Raw genomic sequence first — 10,455 nt, 5'->3', positions numbered from 1 at the left:
GACAGCCAGAGCTACAAACATACATAAATAAAAAACAGCAGTTTTAACAAATATCAATTGCCCGAATGACTTGAGGTATTAAAGGATGGGAAGCCCCAAGGGTATAGTGTGAGTAGAAATCAATAGATAAAAATCTAGCTGGGGCTGGAGAGATGGCTCAGCGGTTAAAAACATCGCCTACTTTTCCAAAGGTTCTGAGTTCAATTCCCAGCAACCACATGGTAGATGACAACCATCTATAATGTGATCTGGTGTTTTCTTCTAGTGTGCAGGCATACATGTGGGCAGAATATTGTATAAATAATAAATCTTTTACAAAAACTAGCTGGGATGTGGTGATGCATGCCTGTAATCCCAGCACAGGGGAAGGCAGAAGCAGGCGATTTCTGTGTTTGAGGCCAGCCTGGTCTACAAAGCGAGTCTGGGACAACCATAGCTACACTGAAAAACCCTGTCTCAAAAACCAAAAAACAAGAAAAAAATCTGGGCCAGCAAGATGGGTTGATGGCTGGTTGAGTGTACTTGCTACCAAGCCCAAAGACCTGAATTCAACTCCTGAAGTCCATAGTTGAAGAAAAAACTGACTGCCACAAGTTGTCTTCTGACCGCTACATTTGTATTGTAACAGATGAGCTCCCTCTCCCATCCCACTTACACACAAAGTTAAATCTATGATAGTGCTTGATTTTCTTATAAAAGGTAATCTGGCTTTGAAAGGAGTTATATGTAAACTTAGTTTCAGGAGGTGAGATGGGTGGGGTGGGGTGGCGTGGGGCATCCTAGTAATCCTGGCACTCAGGAGGCAGAAAGAGGTCCAGGAATTCAAGGTATTTGGGATGACCTGAGACCCTGTCCAAAGAACCAAAAGTTAAAAATGGGCTTCAATAATAATAATAATAATAATAATAATAATAATAATAATAATAATAGATACTGTTAGTTGGAATCTCCACATTGCCCAAGCATTTGTCTCTGTGACTTGATTGCACTTGGAGCCTTTACCGTTTTCCTAGTGCCTACAGAAGTGAGCTGTATCTCCCACCTAGTCCTAGTTTATTTAGGGGATTCTTTTGTTCCAGGCATCTGGGAATCTAGGTGTCGTCAGCCACAGTTGTGCCCATAGCTGCAAAGAGCTGCGGGCAGCTGAGAAAGCACAGGTAAGGGACGTTTATGAGGCTGTTATAAATAGCAGTCTAGCTGGTATGTGCTTCAGGAGGCTGAGGCTAGGGCATCACTTGAGCCCAGGAGTCCCAGGCCAGTCTGGGCAGTACAGACCCCCTCCCCCAATCTTAGGAGATAGGAAAAGTAGTAAATAGAAGGTGTGTTAAGCATAAACAGGAATAAATAGCCCAAGATATGCAATATTCATAGACAAAATTTATATGAGACATCCAAACACAAAGTATGATACACTACACAGGAGATATGTGTATTATATATGATTTCAGGCATCACAAGCCTCTAATTAGGGCATGCACCTTAACTCCAGGTATCCTCTCCAAGATCCACGTACCCCAAGGGTCAGGAGGTACAGTGCATCTCTGATGAGTGTGTGTGATTCTGTCTACGGTACTATCTGGTCCAGGCTGCCACCTTCTTCATGAGCTCAGCTGTGCCTGCTTGTAAAAGATTACCCAGTTGGGCTTGTTGACTGTTCACCTTCCCTTATAAAAGGAGAGGGTCACGGAACCTCTTCCCCTCTCTACCCAGCTGTTCCATCCAGTTTCATGCGTTCTGCCCTAGTTGCATATGACTTGAGGGAGAGTTTATAGATGGAGTCAGACTAGGAAGTGAGCTTTATCCTACACAGCCATGAGGAAGCCATCATTCGTGCCAGTGTGACTACTTTAAGGCCACTCACACTCCAGCCTGTACCTTATTAAGGTAAGGAACCTTAATAAACTCAGTGGCTTCCTCAGGGTGAACTTGGGTTTGCAGTTGAGACCTTATGAGGAGTAAACGTTGTTTAGTGCCGCACCCCCCCCCCCCCCCCCGAGCAAAAATTTATTGAACTAGATTGGGTCAGTGTTTAAATGTCTCCACTTAAGATCTATCTTTGGCACAAAGACTGATGACAGGTGTGGGGTTATGTGTCATAACACTGTGCATAAACGCCGAGTAACTCCGACAAGTGGCCGGCACCCACTTCTAATGGCTCTTATCACATTTTCCCTGTTTGAAACTGAGTTTATATTAGGCGTCTCAAATCCCGCCCCCCCCCCATGCCCTGCTTGTGTTGGGGACCTAACTGAGAGCCTGTACTCTACCAACAAGCTGAACTTTCAACCCCTCCATTCCAGATCTTTCTTCTACTTGGCTTAGGGAACTTCCCCTTGGATACCACAGTTTGCTACAAGACAGTAGTTTGTGCCAAAATAAGGAATGCTTGTTCGGGGCGCTGGGTTGATTTTGCTTTCCAGGCTAGGAATATAAGTGTTGAAATGTCTGCTTCGATGTTTGCACGGAAGCCGATTTTCACACACAAAGTTGTACTCCTTGGTGCTAGACTTGGCTTCTCTGCTACGCTCTTCCATTAAATTAACAGCCATACATTGTTTGCCAGGTGTGCCTGTCATCAGCCCAGATTCTGGGGCTAAAAGGAAAAACATGATCCCTTCCCAAAAGGTACAGGCTTTGTGATAAATGGATGTTTTCAGTGCAATGATGGGGGTGGGGGTGGGGGGTGAGGGTGGAGAGTGGGGTGGGTTGTAGATCCATCCATCTAAGAGATGAAAGTGAGTTTTCAGACTATAAGAATGGCATTTCCATCAGAGAGAGCAGAGATGAAAGACCCTTAGCTAGAAGGAGTAAGATCTAACCTCGAACTCACAAAGGAAATGCGTGCGGGTGGAATTATAAAAAGAAACAGGTTTGTCTGACTAAGGTCAATGCTATCCAGAAGAGAATTTTGAGAGTGGAGGTGGGGGAAAGGTAAGACACGCGACATCAACCCACAGCTTAACTACATCTAACCCAGAGCCTCAAACTACATTAATAAAGAGAAAGACAAAGCAATGGACCCTCCCCTTAAACTCCACATTCCTGTACGGCGAAGGCTCCTGTAGAGGACGCACCCTGCTCCGTTTTTGGAATCATCCAGCCAAGGAATAGAGTTGCTGCTGCTGCTGCTGCTGCTGCTGCTGCTGCTGAAGCCTAGGACACTGCCTGTTTCCTGTTGCTCTTCCTCTTCCCTCCCGTAATCTCTATAGCAATTGTAGGGACAATGTGAAGGATTTTCTTCCTTTGGTATCCTGGGTGTTTTTCCATAGCATAGTTGCTGTCTATGCTACTACTGTTGGCTCAAGGAATACATCCCAAGGGCTTTCATCCCGTGGCATTTATGCAGATGAAAACATTAGATGTAAAAGTTTGATTTAATAACAGAGACCACTGTCATCTAGTCTGGGCCATCTAGTCTGCTTTTGTGTGTTCTCTTGACATTTTTCTTTGCTAACCACCCCTCCATCTTATCCACCCAATGGCGGCTTTTGTGCGAGGCACTGAGCTTCTCTCTCACAGGCTCAGTATCCTCTGGCCTCAGGCGCACGAGCAGTCACCCGGGAACGCCCATTTCCCTTGATAACTCCAAACCCCGCCCTTGATGACGCCCAGTCTCTCCCCTTAGACAACCCCCAACGCTCGCGTCGGCCCAAGCCCCGCCCTTCTCGCGAGGGACGCTGCGCGCGCACTGACGTCTGCAGCCCGGGCTCCTGACCTCGGTTCTCCGCCCGGTGCCCTCGTCCTTCGTCGCAGGCTTCCGGACTCCCGTTCCGGTGTTGGGTGTGTTCTTACTTTGCAGATTTTGCCACTCGGGAATTGTTCTGTGCGCGGCCGCCTTCTGTGCGGTGCTCTCCCGTGCGCTCTCTGCTGAGCTCGCATCTCCGGCCCCGCTACCCGCCTCTAAAACGTTCTGAAACTCGGGCAGTTCCGGGAATGGGAACCTAAACGCGCGTGAGCTGCTTCCGCGCTCCGGAGAGCTTTTCTGTGAGAGAGCGGGAGTTACTTTGCAGGGGGGTAGCGTCCAGTGCAAGTGCAATTGTGACTCTGGTTCCCGGGCATTTTCTAATTGTTCCCTCTCAATGTAATAGGAGCGGAGGGTTGGAGTCAAGGGTTTCTAAAAGTTTGCAAGTTGAGGATTGAGGACATTTGAGAAAAAGCAGCGCTCATCCTGACCCTAGGAGACTGAGACGCGTTGAGGCGTAGACCATTATGTTTGCGATTTAGCAATGAGCTAACTGGTGAGGCAGCTCCTACTATACACGGAAGGGCTTTGCTTCTTACCCAGTTACCTTTACCGGACAGCAGAGCTTGGGCGACCAGAGGCTGTGTATGCAAGGGCCTGTGGTGTCCACACCCAGAGCTGTGTACCTTGAACTCATTTCTGACTGCTAGAGGCCTGCCTGCCTGTTCTTAACTGCCCTGCCGCCTCCTCCACAGGTGCAGGCCTGGTGTGGTCTCGCAAGTGACCGAACAATGCAGAAAGACAGTGGCCAGCTGTAAGTGCCCAACGCACAGGAATAGAATCACCTGGAGCTTCTAAAGCCAGAGCACGTGACCGGTGCCTTGAGCCTGGCACTGCCCAGGGGCAGCTTGGTCATGATTCCTGGACTAGCGGCCTGGGGCCTGGATTTGAATCCAGTTCTGCCCCTGGCTAGTTCTGTGACTAGGGTTGTCACCCCACCGCTGTTTCTTTTCTCTACGGTGACAGGATTTACTGGAAATGACAACCTTTTTGTCCTGGCCAATAGTTTTGAAAGTTGCATTTTCTTTCTTTATGTGGATGCGCTTGTGCCGTGCCTCATGCATAGGGGTCAGAGGACAATTTTCGGGAGTTGATTTTTCCTCCTAACGCTGGGTGGATCCCTTAATGTAGTCAAACTCAGGTTGCCAGCCTTGGAGGCACATCGTTACCACTCCTGGGCATCACACTGGCCCCATCCAGAGACTTTGTGGTTTGCATTTTAAACTTGACTGGCACTGGATTCTTCTCCCACGTTGTCATTTCAGGGTACCGCTACATTATTTTGGCTTCGGCTACGCAGCCCTGGTTGCTACCGGTGGGATTATTGGCTATGCAAAAGCAGGTAAGCCTTTCTGGTGCTTGAAAAATTGTCACCTTAGGCCAGTGAAATGTGGGTCCCCAGGGTCCTTGAAGCTGAATTTTGCTTGGCTCAGGTTTGCTTTAGGCCCGGTGAGGGCAGCCTTCATTGGCAGGCTCCTGGCTCTTCCTGCACTGGCCTCTGGTTATCTGGCTGAGCTAAGCCAGGCATCTTTTTTTTGTTTTCTTCTCCCTCTTTACATACAGATAGGCAGGGGTGATGGGGGCTGGTTGTTATCACCCATCACCATACAGACCCCAACATAGCATCTGTCAGCGCCTCAAGTAGGAAACCTCCTGTCTCCACTCACTCTGTGTTGTCTGTTTAACACCAGCCTCTAGCCAGGGCCTTGTGCAGGCCGACAAGCACTGTACCGAGTCACAGCTCCTAAAGGAGGGAGAGCTGGGTGGTAAGACCTGGGCTTTTCTGGTAGACTCCCCAGACTCCCCCCATGCAGGGAGCCCTGTGGCTGTAAGCCTTGTGAAGACAAGCTCTCTGCGGGGGAGGAGAGAGTCTTGTGGGGTCCATGTGTAAAGTCTGGCATGACCACACAGGTGCCACCTCTGTTTGCTTCTCCCCAGGTAGCGTGCCGTCTCTGGCTGCTGGACTCTTCTTCGGGGGCCTGGCAGGCCTGGGTGCTTACCAGCTGTCTCAGGATCCCAGGAACGTGTGGGTTTTCCTCGGTAGGTTTGCATCAGGCTCCACAGCTGTGTTCTGCTTGACTTTGAGGCTGACGGGCGGGTGTGGCTTCCCCCTCCCCCTCTCTTTGGGTTTTGGAGACAGGGTCTCTGTGTAGCCCTGGCTGTCCTGGACTCGCTTTGTAGCTGCCCTCGAACTCACAGCAATCCTCCTGCCTCTGCCTCCCGAGTGCTGGGATTAAAGGTGTGTGTCACCACACCCAGCTGGCTTTCTCTATAGGTAGGTTTTGACGTGGTGAACCCTGGGTTGTTTCCCTTGTATATACAGAGTAACGGAAATGTCTCATACAGGGTGGATTCAGTCTTCCCTGTGAGATTTGTTTTAAAATGGATAAGAGAGTGTGGATTAACTGTTGAGGCTTCATACTGAAAGACAGCCTACCTGAAACTTAAGAGAAATCTCACACATCCCATGAGGCCTCTTGAGTCCGTCTAACCTTTTCTCCATTTGGGACAGCTTTCCTCTTTCACAATTAATTATGTAAGCTACAGACAGACAGACCTTGCCTTGGGGAACATGCAAGCTCACTGGCAAGTCAGGTAATGTGACTCTGGAGCTTATGGATAAGGGCCCTGGGTGTGGCCTGAAAAGGAAGGAGAAAGAAGAGATGACTTTTTATCATGGTGATTTTTGACACATCTGTCTTGGTCTCTGCACCCATGCTAGCCATTGCCAGGGGTGTGGCACCCACAGTGTAAGAACACATGCAGCTCCAACCGTCCCAAAGGTGTCCTGTGGAGCATCACAGAGTGGGCTCCGCACAGCATCAGTAGGGTAGGGAGGGCGGCCAGCCGCGGGAGATCCGAGGAAGGAGGATGCACTGGGTTCTCAGTTGTTCAGAACAGCATCTTTATCCCTGCTTTGGAGTGGCTCACAGACCACGTCTGCCTCTCTGATCCCAGTGTTCTGCTCTCCTCAGGTGATCCCATGAGTACTTGAGAAAAACATGCCTCCTCTGTAGCAGTGTGCACCTCACCTGTCAGGTGACTCCCCCGCCTTCAGGCCCTAACCTGTCTACTCTACTCTACTCTGTCTCTGTAGAGCCCAGCTGTACTGTGCCTGACTCCCTTGGTCAAGCGTACAATTTTCTTCAAGCTTTCCAAGTATATTCTTTTCACATGCCGCAGAATGTGTGTGCCAGCCTTCCTGGAAGATGTGCTGTGAGGTCTCGGGCCCTGGCCTTCTTGGCCCTGGAAGCTTCACTCATGAACTTACCACCTCCCTAGTCCCCATGGAATAAATAAGCTCTTCGAAGTTCTAAAAAAAAAAAAAGAAAAGAAAAGAAAAACAGCCACCATCAATCAGTGTCTCCCTGACAGCCTTCAGTGGCCAGGCCATCCCTTCTGCCTCCCTCTTCTTCCAAGGCCTTGGGCTCCTGAGCTGTGAACTGTTCATCATTTATTTGTGTTCCCCTGTAGGATCCCTGCAGAGAAAGTTCACATGTAAGCCACTTTTTCTCATTTAGAAGAGGAAGGACCTCTGAGCCCATTCCCTCTTCAGTCTCTGACTTTTTCCTTCCCTTTCAGAGGCCTCTCTAAAAACCCACTTACACGTCTCCTCATTTCTTCCTCTCTCACACATCGCGGGAGCCACTGACAGTCTCTTATTTTTGTCCTCTGACCATGGAATGTTTCCCTTCAGTCTCTTAGGGACCTATGTGTATCTGTATAAAACCCGCCACTTTTCAGGCTCTATTTTATGTGGCCAGAGTCTCTTCTCAACACAGGTGACTATGATCCTCTGTGTCTCGCGCACCCTCATGTACTAGCTCCTCTGCTTAGACCGTGTTTCCGTCAGCTCATTCACTCATGCTCTGGCTTCAGAGACTGCCTAAGTCTTTGCTTCCTTAGTTAACTGGTTAGGTCATGTGTATAGCATTTATTGTAGCACAAGGTAGACTTCATGTGTGATTCTTTAAGCTAGCTTGCATCTTGAGGCTCAAAACACTGGAAGCACAGTCAGTGTATTTATTGTTGAATGCAGTCGGCCTCTAGCTTAGAACACACAGTCTACATTTTTCTGTCAAAACACTTGGCATTCGGCATGTAAGATAAAGAAATTGTATGTTATTTTTTGAGAAAGTGAAAACATTTGTGGCTGGAGGGAGCCTGAGTTTTGCAGAACAGTGAAAATGAGGCCAGAGAGGGACGGTGGCTTGGGGCGCTAAGTTACCTCATCATCACTGTGATAAAGTGCCTGACAGTGCCACTCCTGGTTCCAGAGAGCTGTGACGATAGAAGGCGCAGTGGTGGAAGGGGCCCAGGCCTTTGTGGGAAGGTTTGAAGGGGCCAGGAAACAGATCAGAAAACTGAGGTGACATAGCCTTCGAAGCCTCACTTTAGTGATTTGCTTCTGCCCACTCCTAAGACCCCAAAATAGTGCCCTAAGATGAGAACCAGTCACTTGAAACATCAGCCTCTGGGGACAATCCAGAGCCAACCCTAGCGGGAGTTGGACGGCCTTACGTGTCCAGCATTTGTCCTTAGACCTGAGTCTGTGGGGAGCATTGCCGCTTAGCCACGTCCTCTCCCCATTATAGGGTGGAGTGGTACTTCCCTGCATGCAGGATGTAATGACTGATTTTTAACCTTTTCAGCTACATCTGGGACCTTGGCTGGCATTATGGGGATGAGATTCTACAACTCTGGGAAATTCATGCCCGCAGGCTTGATCGCAGGTGCCAGGTACTTACATTTCTCTTTACTCGGTGTTTAGATTTTTGCTCAAGATGTTGTTTGTTTGTTTGTTTTTTAAATTTTTATTTATTTATTTAATGTATATGAGTGCTCTTTTTGCTTGTACACCTACATGCCAGAAGAGGGCATCAGATCGTATTATAGATGGTTGTGAGCCACCATATGGTTGCTGGGAATCGAACTCAGGGCTTCTGGAAGAGCAGTTAGTGCTCTTAACCTCTGAGCCATCTCTCCAACCCCCGCTCAAGACGTTTGATACCATCAGAAATGTGCTCGCTTCAGTGTGCGTGGTCCTAGACTTCAACTCCTGGTTTTAGGTTGTGCACAAGTAGGAAAGGCTGCAGAAGCCTCTGCAGTTGATTTAGTACTTAAGAATGTTCGTACACATGACCTTGAATTTGCTCTGTGGACTGTCTAGACTCCCCTAGGTTACACTGTCACAGGCTCTTGTGTGTGGCTGTGTTAGACTGTACATGTTGGTTCCCTATTTCTCACTTACTTGAGTACCCTTTATTGAAAGTTTTGCTAAAAGGATTTTTTTTTTTTTACTGAATCCCATTTTCTAATTTTAATTGTAAAACCTAAACCAAACTGTCTTAAACTGACCAGTTCTTAAGTATAATAACCACCTTCTGGAGGAAGGGAGAACTAAGAAACAAAACAAAAGTCTCAGAGAAATAGATGCCTGCTAGTCTGTGGCTACGGTTTGGGTCAGAGGCTTTTATACTAGAAACAAAACTGTTGAGTAGACTAAGGTCACTGCCACTGAACGGGGAGGCAGAGACCTGCCATCAGTTGCTCCTGTGGCCTCTAAGGTGTTGGTCTCTCTTAATCGCATTTCCTTAGCCCTTCCAAGTTATTGGCATTGGGCTAGGGGTTCCATGTGCCACAGTACGACTTGGCGTGGTTTTTCTGTGCCTTCTGGTGGAGGATGTTTTCTTCCAGACTGTTCTGCTTTAGTACTTCTCCTCACACACAGTTGTGAGGGACCTGCGGGCTTTGTTTCTTTAAAAAAAAAAAATGTTATATCCTTTTTTCCAATGACTTGTTTTTCTCTTGGAACAGTTTGCTGATGGTTGCCAAACTTGGAATCAGCATGCTGAGTTCACGCCATTCGTAGTAGCCTTGTCCCTGCACGGGCTTGTGAGGAGTTGAAACGCCAAACCTCCACGTTTCCATGTTGGATGAGTGCCGCACATGTCCACACCCTGACATTTTACAGAAATGTACAACTGAGCACGCTAAGGTGAAGATGAGCTGTTCCTGTGGTAACTGTTGTGAGGAGGCAGGTGTCTAACCCAGGAGCTAATCCTGCCTTCGTGCAGTTTCCTTCTTGTATTATGATGTCTCTCCTTTCTGTACTTGTAGATAAGGGGTAAAATGTCAGGCGTCAGCAGTGGGGGCAGAGCCACACGTCCTGCCTAGAAGTTTGTGAAATCTCTCGCTGACATGTGGGATGTGGGATCCTTTGCATAGGTCTGCTATGACACAGTGAAAATAAAGTTTGCTACTAACGTTTCTCTGGTCCATTTTTGTCAGAGGGATCTGGGATGTGGCCTGAGATGTGGTACCAGGACAGTGCAGAAGCCGTGAGGAGATTCTGTGAACATCATACTTAGGCATTTCCCATATGGAATGACTAAGGGGGGGCTACTGTTTGGCTGTACCATGCCCAGAAGCTTGTGTTAAAGTGATTTGTGAACTACCTAGGTGTAATGAGGCGTGGCTAGAATGCCAGTTCCTTGATGCAGAAGCAGGAGGATCCACAGTTCAGGGTCCCCTGCAGTTTTGTAAGTTGGAAGCTAACCTGTGCTACATGAAACCCTGTCTCAGAACACTAAAACCAAAACAAAGACACTCGCGCACAAAACCCTTTGAGAATTTCTAAGATGGGGCCGTGTAATAAAGACAGGGACTTAACATCACGTCTCTGCTTAGGTGTCTTGAAAGTGGGCTTAGTG

The 10,455-nt window shown here is 48.2% G+C and overlaps 1 protein-coding gene across 3 annotated transcripts; it reads left to right on the top strand.

Annotated features, from left to right (window-relative positions):
* The first annotated feature begins 2,592 nt into the window (after positions 1–2,592).
* TMEM14C (transmembrane protein 14C) lies at positions 2,593–10,012 on the top strand. 3 transcript variants are annotated; one of them, XR_014781612.1, is made up of 7 exons: positions 2,593–2,625; positions 3,626–3,780; positions 4,438–4,496; positions 5,008–5,084; positions 5,681–5,782; positions 8,395–8,482; positions 9,560–10,012. XR_014781612.1 is itself a non-coding variant. In XM_084794719.1 (6 exons), exons 2-6 carry the CDS (start codon positions 4,474–4,476, stop codon positions 9,612–9,614), a joined length of 345 nt encoding a protein of 114 aa, XP_084650845.1. In that variant the 5' UTR covers positions 3,650–3,780; positions 4,438–4,473; the 3' UTR covers positions 9,615–10,012. The 3 variants fall into 3 exon arrangements, 2 of the variants coding, with proteins under 2 accessions (XP_084650845.1, XP_084650846.1); XM_084794719.1 differs by lacking the exon at positions 2,593–2,625 and having other exon boundaries at positions 3,650–3,780; XM_084794720.1 differs by lacking the exons at positions 2,593–2,625; positions 3,626–3,780 and adding an exon at positions 3,787–3,984.
* Positions 10,013–10,455: the final 443 nt, after the last annotated feature.

This window comes from Acomys minous (genome assembly GCF_964271855.1).
Source record: "Acomys minous genome assembly, chromosome: 9".
Classification (NCBI taxonomy): domain Eukaryota; kingdom Metazoa; phylum Chordata; class Mammalia; order Rodentia; family Muridae; genus Acomys; species Acomys minous.
Note: the sequence above shows the minus strand (reverse complement) of the source record. Positions and strands in the feature narration are given on the sequence as shown.

Coding starts and splice junctions, on each gene's coding strand:
- TMEM14C (XM_084794719.1), top strand. CDS start 4,474: ATGCAGAAAGACAGTGGCCAGCT. Junction 5,085..5,680: donor TATTGGCTATGCAAAAGCAG/GTAAGCCTTTCT, acceptor GCTTCTCCCCAG/GTAGCGTGCCGTCTCTGGCT. Junction 5,783..8,394: donor GAACGTGTGGGTTTTCCTCG/GTAGGTTTGCAT, acceptor TAACCTTTTCAG/CTACATCTGGGACCTTGGCT.